This window comes from Petaurus breviceps, unplaced genomic scaffold (assembly GCF_028583685.1).
Source record: "Petaurus breviceps papuanus isolate PSGF00001 unplaced genomic scaffold, PetGlider_PUasm1.0 154, whole genome shotgun sequence".
Lineage (NCBI taxonomy): Eukaryota > Metazoa > Chordata > Mammalia > Diprotodontia > Petauridae > Petaurus > Petaurus breviceps.
This window is the reverse complement of record NW_027185715.1, coordinates 12,556,569-12,572,958: the sequence shown is the minus strand read 5'-3', so window position 1 is coordinate 12,572,958 and position 16,390 is coordinate 12,556,569. Positions and strand designations below refer to the sequence as shown.

Genomic DNA, 16,390 nt, shown 5'->3' with positions numbered 1-16,390 from the left:
AGAATCACCTGCCCAGCAAAACTAAGTATAAGCCTTCAGGAGAAAAAAAAGGATATTTAATAAAATAGAGAACTTCCAAGAATTCCTAATTAAAAGAGTAGAGCTCAATAAAAAAAATTAGATCTTCAAATATAAGACTCAAGAGAAACATAAAAAAGTAAAAAAGAAACTAGAAAGAGAAAAAAGGAATTCAATATGGTTAAACTGTTTATTTTTCTACATGGCAAGATGGTATGTGTAACTCTTAAGAACTTTATCATTATTGGATGGCTAGGTGGTACAGTGAATAGAGTACCGGCCCTGGAGTCAGGAGGACCCAGGAGGACCCGAGTTCAAATCTGGCCTCAGACACTTAACACTTACTAGCCGTGTGAACCTGGGCAAGTCACTTAACCCCAACTGCCCTGCCTTCCACCCTCCAAAAAAAAAAGAGAAGAACTTTATCATTATAAGGGCAATTAAAAGAAGTATACACAGACAGAGGATGTGGGTGTGAGTTGACTATGATGGGATAATATCCAAAAAAAAAATGTAAGGGATGCAAAAGAAGATTACCCTGAGAAAAGAGAGAAGGGGAAGATAAAATGGGGTAAATTATCTCACATAAAAGAGGTATGAAAGAGCTAATATAGTCAAGGGGAAAATGGGGAGGCAGTGAGTACTTGAACCTTACTTTAATCAGAATTGGCTCAAAGAGGGAATAACATATATGTAAAGGGGATTTTAATTTTTAAGATCTTCCCTGCCCCTAGGCCCTTTGATAGCCTTAAGTGCACCTGGAGCCTGTGGTAGGAAACTTGTTTTTTAGGAGATACTTTGTGATTGGGCAGTGGATCAACAAGGGTTGTTACATTCTCTGAGCCAGGAGAAGGCTACATAATCCCTGATGTGAGACTTTGTTTTGGGGTTCACTTTGAGAAATGTCGTGTGATTTGACCAGATGAGACTCTGGGCAGCTGTTGAGAACCCCCCAGCTTTGAAAAACCCAGATGTTGATGCTAACCTCTCTGGTAACTGACTAGGTATGGATGTAATGGTTGGACAGTTGGAGGCATGTCTGCTTGAAATGTTTCTCTGTCTTGTTCCTTCTGCTTGTAACCTGTCTGTATACTCTGAAGTTCGGGGTGCTGACCTTTTCCCCTGAACTAGGTAAATGATATTTGATTGATTAAAAATTGTTAACCCATTTTGAGTTGCTTTCCTTTAGAAAAACAAATCTAAGAACTTTGTATTGGCAGCTACCAGGGGATGCTGGGGTGCCTGCTGCTACAATATACAGTCAGTTGAACAGAGAAATCTGTCTTACCCTGCAGGCAAGTAAAAAGTTCAGTGATAAGAGAAGGAGGAGGCAAGACTGATAGAAGGGAGGCAAATTGGGGGAGGCAGCAATCCGAAGCAAAACACTTGTGAGAGAGAGAGAGAGAGAGAGAGAGAGAGAGAGAGAGAGAGAGAGAGAGAAGGGTATAAACAAGTAAAAAATAAGATGGAGGAAAATACACATTTAGTTACCAAAACTGTAAATGTAAATGGGATAAACTCACCCATACAAAACAGAAGAAGACAGCAGAATGCATTAAAAACCAGAATCCTACTATATGCTGTTTATAGGAAATACATTTGAAGCACAGAGACACACAGAGTAAAGGTAAGGGGATGGAGCATAATCTATTATGCTTCAACTGAAGTAAAAAAAAAAAGGCAGGGGTAACAATCATGATATCTTAAAAAGCAAAAAGTAAAATTAGATATAATTAAAAGAAATAAGGAAGGAAAGCCCTATCTTGCTAAAAAGAATCATAGACAATGAAGTAAGATCAATACTGAACATATATGGACCAAATGATACAGTCTCTAAATTTTTTTTTAATGAAGTAAAATGCATTACAGGAGGATATACACAATAAAATTATACTAGAGAGGAACCTCAACTTTCCCCTCTCAGAAATAGATTAAAAACATAAATAAGCAAGAAAAAAGTTAAGAAGGTGAACAGAAAAGTTAGATATGATAGATCTCTGCAGAAAACAGAATGGGAAAAGAAAGGAATATGCCTTTTTCCAGTAGTACACAGCACTTACACAAAAACTGACCATATATATAAAAACCTCACAATCAAAGGTAGGAAAGCAGAAATATTAAATGCATCCTTTTCAGATCATAATGCAATAAAAATTACATTCAATTAAAGGGCAGTAGAAAAACAGACTAAAAATTGGAAACTAAATAATCTAATCCTAAAGAATAAGTGGGTCAAAGAACAAACCAGAGAAACAATCATTAATTTCATAAAAGAGAATGACAACAATGAGACAACATACCAAAATTTATGGGATGCAGCCAAAGTCATACCTAGGGGAAATTTTATATCTCTAAACACTTACATCAATAAAATTGAGAAAAAGCAGATCAATGAATTGGGCATGAAACTAAAAAAACTAGAAAAAGAACAAATTAAAAATCTCCAAATAAACACCAAATTAGAAATCCTGAAAATTAAAGGAAAAATTAATAAAACTGAAAGTAAGCTGGTTTTATGAAAAAAAAAAAAGATGAATCATTGGTTGATCTGAAAAATGAAAGAAAAAAGCCAAATTACTAGTATCAAAAAAGAAAGTAGTGAATTCACCAACAATGGAGAGAAAATTAAAGCAACTATTAGGAGCTCTTTTGCCCAATTACATGCCAATAAATCTGACAATCTAAGTGAAATAAATAAAATGTCTACAAAAATATAAATTGTTCAGATGAACAGAAGAGGAAATAAAATACTTAATCCAATCTCAGAAAAAGAAAGTGAACAAGCCATCAACAAACTCCCTAAGAAAAAATGCCCAGGGCCAGATGGATTCACAAGTGAATTCTACTAAACATTTAAAGAACAATTAATCCCAATACTATATAAACTATTTGGAAAAATAGGCAAAGGAGGAGTCTTAACAAATTCCTTTTAATGACACAAATATGGCACTGCTACCTAAACCAAGAAGAGTGAAAACAGAGAAAAAAACTATAGGCAAATTTCCCTAATGAATATTAATGTACTAGCAAGGAGATTACAGCAATATATGACAAAGATCATATACTATAACCAGGTGGAATTTATACAAGGAATACAGGGCTGATACAATATTAGGAAAATTAAATCATATGATTATCTCAAAAGATGCAGAAAAAGTCTCTGACAAAATACAACACCTATTCCTATTTAAAAAACATGAGGGAACATAGGAATAAATGGAGTTTACCTTAAAATGATAAATAATATTTATCTAAAACCATCAGCAAACATTACCTATGATGGGGATAAGCTAGTAGCCTTTGCAACATAATCATGGGTAAAGCAAGGATATCCATTATCACCACTATTATTCAATACTGCACTAGAAACACTAGTTATAGTAATAAGAGAAGAAAAAGAAATTGGAATTAGAATTGGCAAAGAGATCTTTAGGAATATCAGAGACCAGTTCTTCCTTATTACCGGTAACTGCTCCCTTTTCCTCACATATAAAATTACATTTCCCATCTCTTTGCCCTGTCCATTCCTGAAACCTGAGATGCTCTCCCTACTCAGTATCACTCTGTTCCTTTAAGACAAGATTAAAGCATCATCTTGTACAAGAAGTCTTTCCTTAAACCTCCCAGCTGCTAGCAGTCTCCCTCCCATACTTGTATTTAATTGACTCTCTCTTATATCAATTCAACTCCCTTATTCCTTCCCCTTCCTACTTCCCTATAGGGTAAGCTAGATTTCTATACCCAACTGAGTGTGTATATTATTCCCTCTTTGAGCCAATTCTGATGAAAGTACGTATGGTCTCAATGATGTGCCCCTCCCACTTTCCCTCCACTGTAATGGATCTTTTGCACCTCTTCACATGAGATAATTTACCCCATTCTACCTCTCTCTCCCTTCCCTCTTCTCCCCAAAGTAATCCTCTTTTTCACCCCTTTAATTTTTTTAATATCATCCCATCAAAGTTAATTTATACCTACACACACTATATATACTCCGTTAAGGGGTCCCCTGATCTTGTCTTTTGGAGTTGCCATATTTTCCAGAAATACTGAACCCAAAGCATGCAGGAGGCCTTTAATGTGTCAAGGACAAAGCATTCCCCTTGTTGTTTACACCCTAAGCTGGATTCCCTGCGTGTCCTGGGGAGGCAAAACAGCCTCCAGTCAGTCTGTGCCACACTGGGAAACTGCTTGTGCAGCTGAGGTCCTTTGCAAACAAGAGTGCTCTCCTATCTTCATAGTCTAGAGGCCCCCTGGGGAGTGGTTTTGTTCTTTCTGCCACCTCTACTGCACCTTTCCCCTTCCTATTTTCTCCTCCCTTTTTTGTACTGTCATAAATACGCAAACTTTTGTAAGGACTGTGAATTCTTCAGGTTCCACATGTACTTTCATTTTTCTTGTAATAAACCTGGTTTTCACATAAGTCTCATGATGCTGTGATTGCCTGTTGACAATAGTGTTAAAGTTCTTAAGAATTACAAGTATCATCTTTCCATGTAAACAGTTTAACCTTATCGAAACCCTTATGTTTTCTCTTTCCTGTTTGCCTATTTATGGTTTTCTTGAGTCTTATATTTGAAAACCAAATTTTCTGTTTAGTTCTGGCCTCTTCATCACAAATGCTTGAAAGTCCTCTATTTCGCTGAATATCCATTTTTTCCTCTGAAGAATTACACTAGGTTTAGTTGGAGAGGTGATGCTTGGTTGTAAAGGTTGTAATCCTAGCTCCTTTGCCTTTCAGAATAGAATATTCCAAATCCCCAAGTCCTTTAATGTAGAAGGTGCTAAATCCTGATTGTGGCTCCATCATATCTGAACTGTTTCTGGCTGCTAGCAATATTTTCTCCTTGCCCCAGGAGCTCTGGAATTTAGCTATAATATTCCTGGGTGTTTTCATTTTGGGATCTCTTTCAGGTGATTGGAGGATTCTTTTCATTTCTATTTTGTCCTCTAATTCTAAGATATCAAGGCAATTTTCCTTGATGGTTTTTGAAATATGATGTTCAGGCTCTTTCTTTGTTTAGGGGATTTCAGGTATTTCCAGGTCACTAGTTTTTCCAATGTGATAATTTCACATTTTCTTCTATGTTTTAAATTTTTGATTTAATTTATTCTCATTTCAAGGAATCATTCATTAGCTCAGAACTGCCCAATTCTAATTTTTAAGGAATTATTTTCTTCAATGAGCTTTTTACAATACCTCCTTTTACATTTGGCCAATTCTATTTTTTAAGGAGTTTTCTTCAATGACTTTCTGTACATCTTTTTCCACTTTTTGTGCTTCCTTTACCAAACTGTTGACTCTTTTTTTTTTATGATTCTCATGCTTTACTCTCATTTCTTTTCCCAATTTATCTATCTCTATTGTTCCTTTTTTTTTCTTTTTGGAGGGCAGTTGGGGTTAAGTGACTTGCCCAAGGTCACATGGCTAGTTTTTGTGTTAAGTGTCTGAGGCCAGATTTGAACTCAGGTTCTCCTGACTCCAGGGCCAGTGCTCTATTCACTGTGCCACCTAACCGCCCCATATTGTTTACTTTTTAAGATTACCTTTTCTACCAACCTTCTAAGTTTCCAGCCTAAGACTGGAAAATTGTTTCACCTCATTCTTTTATTGGTTCTGCCATTCCTGAATTCATTTTGAGGTTTTATTTAATAGCTCTTTGGAGGTGAATCTGGGAGAGTTCAGACAAGTTCCTGTCTGACTCTGCCTTTTGGCTCTACCTCCTATCTATTTCTTAATAATAATTACTGTCTTAGTAGTATAGTTTGATATCTAAAACTGATAGGCTCCCTTTCTTTCCACTTTCTTCTATTAGTTACATTGAAATTCTTGACATTTTGTTTCTCCAGACAAATTCATTATTATTTTTTCCACTTCTAGAGAGCAATCTTTTACTAGTCTGATTTGTATAACACTGAATAGGAAAATTAATTCAGACATTGTCAAAAATGATAATAAAAAATCATATTAGCTCAGAATGAGCAATTAATATTTCTCCACTTATTTGTATTTGTTTTTAGTTCTCATAAAGAATGGTTTCTAGTTGTATTTATATAATTCTCCAAAATGCATATGTTTAGCCATTAATTTAAATGTAATCTATTTCCCTGCTACATTGTGTTGGTAATATAGACAAGTAGTGATCATTTATATAGATTTATCTTATATTCTGCAACTTTGTTGAAATTAATAGTTGTAATTAACTTTAGTTGGTTCTCTCAAATTCTCTAAGTAAATTATTATATAAACTGCAAAAACTGATAATTTTGTTTCATCTTTGTCAATGGTTATTCTTCAATTTCTTTTCTCTCTCATATCAGTATGGCCAGCACATCTAGTATTACATCAAATAATAGATAATGGACATTTTGTTTTACCCCTAACTTACTGGAAAGATTGAAAAAAATTATTATTACTTTTGGCTCTTGGTTTTATATAGATATTATTTAACATATAAAGGAAAGGTTCATTTATTTCTGTAAAAGTGTTTAACAGAAACGGGTGATGAATTTTGTCAAAAGCTCTCTCTACTGACATAATTGTGGTATTTTATTGTTATTAATATGGTGTATTATGTTTATAGCCTTCCTAATATTGAACCAATCTTGCATCACTGGTATAAATCCAAAGCGGTCATTGCATGAGATCCCTCTGATATACTGTTGTAGACATTTTGCTAATACTTTAACAATTTCTGTATCGATAATCATTGGGGATAATGGTTTATTAGGGTTTTTTTCCTTTACTTTTTCTCTCCCATTCTATGTATCAAGACCATATTTTTATCACATAAGTAATTTGGTATGATTCCTCCTTCTCCTATTTCTGTTTAGACAGTTTTGGAATTAATTGTTCTTTGAATGTTTAATACAATTTGTTTATAAATTCATTTGCTCTTGGAGCATTCCTTTAAGAGTTCATTTGGCCAGGAGACGGAGTCAAGATGGCGGAGTAGAAACAGGACCTCTGTGCAACTCCGGCTCTCACCACCTCCAATTCATGTAAAAGGGGACTCTAACCGAACTTTGGAGCTGCAGAACCCACAAAATGGCAAAGAGAAGCTAACCTCCCACTGAGGACAGACCGGCATGGCCAGTGGCCAGCGTAGCACTCTGCAAGCCCAGCTCCAAGCCAAGGTTTTAGCCCCAGGGTGGGCCTGACCAGCCACCTGCTGGAGGGACTCCAGATCACCAGCAGCTGTGGCGGTCCAGAATTATCAACACATAGATGCTAAGGACAAAGTGTGAGGTCAGTGCAGTATGGAATTTGGGACCCAGTAGTTGGGAGTGCATTGGTTTTTGCCCCTGGGGCCAGAAGCTGCTCAGGGTGGTGCCACGAGGCAGCTTCAGCTCCTGGCCTGCAGAGTGTAGGGGGACCAAGCAACCAGTCTGAGGGGTAATCACTCTTGCTTTAACCTGCTTGGATCTGGTTTGCGGTTTAGGGTAGAGGTCCTGGAGTGTGTGACCAGCTTGCCAGAGTGTGTGGAGGCTTCAGAGAGGTCACTCAACTAATACCTCTGGCAGCTGAGAAAACCCCAGCCTTTGGTACGAAGCTCCCCTGTCTGGTAGCAGAGTTCTACCGTGGCAACATGACCAGGCAAAAGAAGCGAAGCAAACAGAAGAATCAAACATTAGACTCCTATTTTGGGGACAAAAAGGAGCAAAGCATGGAACAGGAGGAAGACAGTGAAGTCAGAACTCCTCCACCAAAAGCTTCCAAGAAAAATGCAAGCTGGTTACAGGCCACAGAGGACCTTAACAAGCAAATAAGAGAAGTGGAGGAAAAATTGGGAAGAGAAATGAGAACGATGCAAGAAAATTATGAGATGAGAGTCAACAGCCTGACTGAGGAAAATCACACCTTAAAAAATAGACTAACTCAAGTGGCAAAAGAGGCTCAAAAAGGCAATGAGGAAAGAATGCCTTAAAAAGTCGGATTCACAAGATGGAAAAAGAATCTCAAAAGCTCAATGAGGAGAATCACTGCTTCAGAATTAGATTGGAGCAAATGGAAGCTAACGACTTTATGAGAAATCAAGATGCTGTTAAACAGATCCAAACAAATGAAAGAATAAGAAGGCAATGCGAAATATCTCACTGGAAAAACCACTGACCTGGAAAATAGATCCAGGAGAGATAATTTAAAAATTATTGGACTACCTGAAAGCCATGATCAAAGAAAGAACCTAGAAATCATCTTCCAAGATATTCTCAAGGAAAACTACCCTGATGTTTTAGAACCAGAGGGCAAAACAGAGGTTAAAAGAATCCACTGATCACCTCCTGAAAAAGGTCCCAAAAAGAAAATGCCTAGAAATATTATAGCCAGGTTCCAAAATTCTCAGATCAAGGAGAGAATATTACAAACAGCCAGGAAGAAAACAATTTGAATATTGTTGGAAACACAATCAGGATAACTCAGGATCTGGCAGCTTTTACACTGAGGGATCGAAGGGCTTGGAATATGATATTCCGGAAGTCAAAGGAGCTGGGATTAAAACCAAGAATCACCTACACAGCAAAACTGAGTATAATGCTTCAGGGGAAAATATGATCATTCAGTGGAATAGAGGACTTTCAAGCATTCTTGATGAAGAAAAACCAGAGTTGAATAGAAAATTTGACATTCAGATACAAGAAGCAAGAGAAGCATGAGAAGCTAAACAGGGAAAAGAAATCATTAAGGAACTTATCAAAGTTGAACTATTAACATTCCTATATGGAAAAACGATAATTGTAACTGATGAAACTTTTCTCAGTATGAAAATAGTTGAAGGGAATAGAAATATATACATACATATACACACACACACACATATGTATGTCTACATCGGAGGGTATAAGGGCATATGAATACATATGTGAATGTGTGTATATATGTTTACAGGTATACACAGATAGAGGGCACAGGACCAATTTTATAGGAAGGGATGATACTTAAAAGGTGAAATTAAGAGGTGAGAGAGGAATATAATGAGAGGAGATGGGGAGAGACAGAATGGGGGTAAACTATCTCATATAGAAGAGGCAAGGTAAAATGGTTACAATGGAGGGGAAGAATAGGAAGGCAAAAGGGGATGGGTCAATCTTATTCTCATTGAATTTGGCTCGGAGAGGGAATGAAATACACGATAATTGGGTCTCACCCTCCAGGAGAGTAGGGGGGAAGGAAGTTGAAAGCACCCACTTTTGAAAAGGGACAGGATCAAAGTAGAACAAGTGGGAGGTGGGATAGGAGGGAGGGAAATATAGTCAGTCTTTTACAATATATCTGCTATGTTAAAGTTTTGCATTAGCTACACATGTACAACCTATACTGAACTGCTTTTCTTCCCAGTAAGGGTGGGTGACAAGGGAGGAAGGGAATCAATCTGGAATTCAAATTTTTAAAATCAAATGTTTAAAAAAAAAAATATATATATATACTATTATTAATACTATTTTACATGTAATTGGGAAATAAGATATACAGGCACTGGGGCATAGAGATCCACCATGCCCTATTGGAAAAGTCAAAGGGGCTATGGTAGAAGATATGGGAGAGAACCGATTGGAGGAGGGGATATCCTGTGGGACTGCTGTTCTGGGGTGGTGGGTAGGGGAAAAACAGAGAGAAAATTTGTAACTCAAAATCTGGCAGAAATGAATGCTGTAAATCAGAAGTTAATAAAATAAATAAATAATTTTTTTTTAAAGTTTATTTGGGCAAAGTCAAATCTAAACAATTGGAAAAAGTATTAATTGCTCATGGGTAGGCTGAGTCAATATAATAAAAATGACAATTTTACCTAAATTAATTTATTCAGTACAATACCAACCAAATTACCAAAAATTTATTTCATAGAGCTAGAAAAATTGTAACAAAATTCATCTGGAAAAACAAAAGCTCAAGGATATCAAGTGAATCAATGAAAAAAAAATGCAAAAGAAGGTGGTTTAGCCATACGAGATCTCAAACTGTATTATAAAGTGGTAACCGTTGGGGCGGCCAGGTAGCACAGTGAGTAAGAGCACCAGCCCCAGAGCTGGGATGACCTGGGATCAAACCCAGTCTCAGACACTCAGCACCCACCCAGAAACACCTGGCCATGTAACCTTGAGCAAGTTACTTAACCCCAATTGCTTAGGGGTGGCCAGGTGGCAGTGAGTAAGAGCACCGGCCCCAGAGTCGGGATGGCTTGGGATCTAATTCAGGCTCAGATACCCAGAAATAACTGGCCGTGTAACCTTGAGCAAGTTACTTAACCCCAATTGCTTTAAAAAAAAAAAAAGTGGTAACCATCAAAACTACCTAATACTAGCTGATAAACAGGATCAGTGATCAGTGGAATAGAAGCTGGTACAAATTACCTTATAGTAAATGATCATATATGATAAACCCAAAGATCCAAGTTTTTGGAACAAAAACTCATTACTTCACAAAAACTGCTGGGAAAACTAGAAAATGGTATGACATAAAGTAGGTATAGATCAACATCTCACACACATACCAAGATGAGGTCAAAATGGGTACGAGATTTACACATAAAAGGTAATACCATAAGCAAATTAAGAGGCATGGAATGGCTTATCTGTCAGATTTATGGATAAGAGAAGAATTTAGGACCCAAGAAGACAATGAGCATTACAAAATGTAAAGTAGATTGATTGTGATTATATAAAATTAAAGATTTTGCATAAACAAAACCAATGCAACCAAAATTAAAAGGAAAACAGAAAACTGGGAAAACATTTTGCAACAAATATCTCTAGGGGCGGCTAGGTGGTGCAGTGAATAGAACACCAACCCTGGAGTCAGGAGGAACTGAGTTCAAATCCAGCCTCAGACACTTAACACTTACTAGCTGTGTGACCTTGGGCAAGTCATTTAACCCCAACTGCCCTGCCTTCCCCTCTCAAAAAAAAAAAATCAAAAACAAAAAAAACCAAACCAAAAACCGAAAAAAAAAAACAAAAACCCCAAGTGTCTCTGATAAAAGGCCCCATTTCTTAAATATATAGAAAATTGGGTCAAATTTATAAAAATACAAGTCATCCCCCCATTTGAGATCTGAAACTGATAGGCTCCCTTCCTTACCACTTGCTCCCATTAGTTCCACTGAATGGTTGTAATGGTCAATGGATATGAACAGGCAGTTTTAAGACAAAGAAATTAAAGCCTTCTATAGTCACATTAAAAAATGTTCTAATCACTATTGATTAGAGAAATGCAAATTAAAACAACTTTGAGGTAGCAGCATCTCACACTTATCAGGTTGGCTACTATGACAAGAAAAGGAAACTGGCGGGAATGTAGGAAAACTGGGACATGAAGGCACTGTTGGTGGAGTTGTAAACTATGCCCAAAGGACTATAAAACAGGGTATACCTTTTGATTCAGCAATACCTCTGCTAGGTCTATATCACAAAGACATTCTAGCAGCTCTTTCTGTGGTGCCTAAGAAGTGGAACTCTGGGGCAGCTAGGTGGCAAAGTGAATAGATGATAGAGTCAGGAGGACCTGAGCTCAAATCCAGCCTCAGACACTTAACACTTACTAGCCATGTGATCTTAAGCAAGTCACTTAACCCCAATTGCTCTGCCTTCCCCCCCTCCAAAAAGGAAAAAAAAAAGTGGAAATCAAAGGGATGCCCATCAATTGCGGAATGGCTAAACAAGCTGTGGTATATGACTGTAATGGAATTGTATTGTGCTATGAGAAATGACAAGCAGGATGATTTCAGAAAATCCTGGAAAGACTTACATAAACTGATGCATAGTGAAGTGAACAGAACTAAGAAAACATCATACACAGTAACAGCAATATTTTTCAATGAAGAACTGGGAATGACAGCTATTATCAGCAATACAGTGATCCAAAACAATCCCAAAGAAATAATATCATTTGAATACAGACTGAAACATGATATTTTTCATTTTCTAACCTTATTTTCCTTTTATTCAAGTCTATTTGTACAATATGACTAATTTGGATGTGTTTTAAATAATTGCACTGTATAACCTCAAATCTGATCGCTTACCATCTCAGGCAGGGGGGATGGGAGGTAAGGAAGGGAAAGAATTTAGAATTCAAAACTTGGAACAAAAATGTTTAAAAACTGTTTAAAAATGTAAACTGGGGAAAAAAAGTTCATTTGGAGCTTGTTCAATTTATTTTTCTGAGGTTGAGTTGAGATCTCTTTCTTGTTATGTTAATCTGAGCTTTTAAAATTTTTGTATGATACTTTATTCTTCAAAGTATGGAATAAAAAAGGGTCCCTCATCAGAAAAAGGGAGAAGATAGTCGCACTGTACTCTCACATGGTCAGACTACATCTGGAATACCAAATTCAGTTTTGAATACTACATTTTAAGAATACTGATACAAGAGATGTTCCCCGATTGATAAAGGTCAAATGAAACAGACAAGAAGTTCTCAAGGGAAGAAAATCCAAATGATCTATATGACTGTTGGTCAGTCAACAAGCTTTCTTTAAGCATTTACTATGTATGTGCCAGATCCTGTGCTAAGTGCCAGGGTTATAAATAAGGCAGAAAAAGTCCTTGTTCTCAAAAAGATCACAATCTAATGGAAACACCTTGTACAAATAAGACATACACTGGTTAGACTGCAGATAATTAACAGAGAGAAGGTCCTAGCCTTATAAGAGATCAGAAAAGCCTTCCAGTAGAAGGTAGAATTTTAGGTGAAACCTGAAGGAAGAAGGCCACGATGCAGAGATAAGTAGGGAAAGGCTTCAAAGCATAGCAAAAGGCCAGTGAAAATGCAGTTGGATGATGGAGTATCTCATTCAAAAAAATAGGAAGGCCAATGTCATTGGGATCACAAAAGTACTTAGAAGGACTGAGGTATAAGAAGACTGAGAAGGCAGAAGGAGGCCTAAATTTAGACCAACATAGTAAAATCAACTTGAATTTTTCTGTGTAAAAAAACAACCTAGCCTTTTTTCACATATTAAACTCATTCAGCTGCTAAATCAGCTCACTAGCAACAAAGCCCCTAAATCAGAACGAGATATTATTTGAAAAAGTACAGAACAATGAAATAAGTGAAGATGCAACAAATTTACAGCAATTTATGAGCTGCTGTCTCTTACCTGAAATGTATGAATTGTTCTTGCCCAAGCATGCCTTATACGGCAAAAATTCACTAGCTTTTTGAAGTCTACAGTTACCTCTAGACCAGCCATATTAGTAATAGTCAAGAATCTTCCATTTTCATTCTGCACATCCTATAACCAAAAAATAGAACATTTATTTATACATATTCTAAAATTCATCTTTCATAATATGCAACATAAAATGAAATTCAAATCTCATTAGTTATAAGGGAATATTTCCTAATTAAATTCAGGTTCACACCAAATATTTTTAACCCAAAAGACGTTTCTAATCCTGAAACTTAAGTTTCAATTTTGATAGGTAAAGGAATTTTTTTAAATGATTTTACCTGTTTCCTCTACTAATCTGAAGGGCATAAACTAAATTTTTCACATCATGAATAACTTACTTCTAGTTTTTTTTTTTTTTGCCTTTTTGGAGGGCAATTGGGGTTAAGTAACTTGCAAGGTTACACGGCTAGTTTTTTTGTATGGGTGTTAAGTGTCTGAGGCCGGAACTGAACTCGGGTCCTCCTGACTCCGGGGCCAGCGCTTTTATTCACTGCGCCACCTAGCTGCCCCATGCTATTCCCTTCTTATACAAAGTAATCCTTTTTTTCCAGACTGATTCTTTTCAATACAATACAGTCATTCATACAACATGAAAATATAAAATAGAACACCTTTAGAATAATCTAATTTAATGTCATCAGACTATAAATTTAGAGTCCAAAGGCACTTTAGAGGTCATCTAGTCCAACTCTCTCATTCCATTGATGAGGAAACCATGACCCAGATAGGTTAAGTTACTTGCCCAGGGTCAATAAACTAGCGATTGTGAAAACACCAACTTTAGAACCACAAAGTAAACTTTCTCCAATTTAGCCATTTGTTTCTGACTTGCTTTTTCCCCTTAACCACTAGGATCTACTGGACAAAGAGAAGCACAATTCCAATCATCTAGTTACTTTGCTTCCTTGACCTATCCAAATTTTGAATATGTTACATTAACAAATAAAAGAAAAAATTATGCTGAGAAGTAGAAAAAGTGTGATTCTCTTTTACCACATACATTTGTTATGTAAAATATCTCTCCATTACATAGCCGGATGTCATTTTCAGAGCCATGGGATTTCTTGGATTTTTTACTATGAAAAGTATTAGGATCTCCAGTGTGGCTCAACTTTAAATCTTCATTTTGAAGGCTACTGGAACTCTGGAGTAAGTCTGAAAGGTAAGCATTCCTGGTGCAGCAGATCTTATCATCTTTTTGGAAGATAAATCTATTTTCATGATTTCTGAAAGAGATAGAGATTAGAAATTGTAGAAATTTGGAAAAGCTTACCTTTTTCTTATTCCATCCAATCACCTCCTTCAAACTACTCACCCTTTAAGAAGGCACTGCCCATTAGGAATAGCAGAGATCAAATCCCCACAAAGCTGAAGATGGCCATCCCTTTGAAAGTTCACAATGATGCTTATGAGGGATATTTGCCTATCCTCTCCATGTAGGAAGAGAGTGCTTGCTCAGCATCTATGTTTCTCTTTTCCTTTACAAACAAATGTATTATCTTTTGTTTCTAAATCTCCTTTATTTCCAAGTATATCCCTCCCACCTCTCCTACCTATTAAAGAGGGGAAAAAGTAGTTCAGCAAAACCAACATCATAACCATGTCTGAGAGCACATAGAACATTTCACATCCAGTCTCCCACCTCTGCAGGGAAGCGACAGAGGTATGCCTTTTCACCTCTGTCAGAGCCAAGTTTCATTACTACAATTATAGAGCTTTTAGTTTCTTTTTTGTTCTTCCCATTTCTATTACTGCAACCATTCTATCAGATGTTTCCCTGGTTCTTCTTACTTCAATGTCCATTTGTTTATGTACATTCAAGCCTCCCTATAGTCATCAAATTCATCCCTTCCTCTGACACAGTAATATCTTATTATATTCGTAGATCACAGTCTGTTTAGCTGTGCCACAGTGGATAGGCACCACTTCGTTTCCAGTTCTCTGCAATCACAGAAAAGGAACTATGTTTTTCAAGGTAGGGGCACACATTGAATATTTGGCACTAATTTCCTAGGAACATGCCAATAACCTCAACATATTTCTAGTAATAATCACATTCTCACCTATGTTTTGTGACACTTGTTAAGTTTAATAAATTGCAAGGCTTAAAGCCACAAATAGAATTATTACTCCTGATTTCTCTATTTACTAAAATATGCCACAGAAATAGTCAATTTAAGAATGGTTCTTACATCCACAGTATATCTAAATTGTCCCTTAAAATAGGTAACTAAATAGGAACTGTGAAAAATATTTAATGAATAAATTCAAGGCAGCTATAATTGGACACTGACATTCAAAGTTTTACTTCTAAAAAATACTTACTTGGGTAAGTGGCCTGAGTAGAAGCTGCAACAGCATTCATTTATTATGTCACAGTCTTGCCTAGAATATACCAGAGCACACATAAGATAGACTTTCCAATATTTCCATTATGTATTTATCAAGGTATAATAGTTAAACCCAACCCAAAACTACCTTCTTTCAATACAAAATAATTTTCAGTAACAAAAATTACTGATTCAGCCTAAAATTCCTGTGCCTAGGAAGATCTTTTTTTGTTACCCAGGTCAGTACAGCCATTGTGATGGTAAAACATCTCTAAGAAAGTAATAGGGCAGTGAATAGAGCACCAGCCCTGGAGTCAGGAGGACCTGAGTTCAAATGAGGCCTCAGACACTTAACACAAAAACTAGCTGTGTGACCTTAGGCAAGTCACTTAACCCCAACTGCCTTCCAAAAAGCAAAAAAAAGAAAAGAAATAGGTACTATGTCCCAGAAATTCCAAAACTATACATTACACTAAAAGGTCCAGTTCATAAATACTTTCATTTCTCTGACAAATTCAAAGGAATCAAAAATATTTAAGAGTTTGTCACATACTTTCTGAATGCAATGAACTGTGATGTTTCTGGCTTCTTTAGTTCCACTGCTCCATGAAGTAAAGTGTTAACTGCAGAATACAAGTCTAATAATAAGACAAAGAAAAAAAATTTTTATGAAGGTCTCATCTTCTTTACTTTACAAACAGGTTTCTTAAAAGTCAACTGTTTAGAAATCAGAACACATTTTTCCACAGAAACAATGCTATAAATGGAAGTCAAGTTCCTAGGCTAGTATGTGCATACATGTATGTACATACGTACACACACACACACACACACACACACACACACACACACACACACACACACACACAC

The 16,390-nt window shown here is 36.5% G+C and overlaps 1 protein-coding gene across 2 annotated transcripts in view; it reads right to left on the bottom strand.

Moving 5' to 3' along the window:
- HELB (DNA helicase B) overlaps positions 1-16,390 on the bottom strand; it is a 49,311-nt gene that overhangs the window by 14,311 nt on the left and 18,610 nt on the right. For both annotated transcript variants that reach the window (XM_069080980.1, XM_069080978.1), the window contains exons 8-11: positions 16,074-16,158; positions 15,516-15,575; positions 14,191-14,416; positions 13,116-13,250 (exon numbers count right to left, since the gene is read on the bottom strand). In XM_069080980.1, coding sequence (XP_068937081.1) covers positions 13,116-13,250; positions 14,191-14,416; positions 15,516-15,575; positions 16,074-16,158 — 506 coding nt within the window. The remainder of the gene's footprint in view (positions 1-13,115; positions 13,251-14,190; positions 14,417-15,515; positions 15,576-16,073; positions 16,159-16,390) is intronic.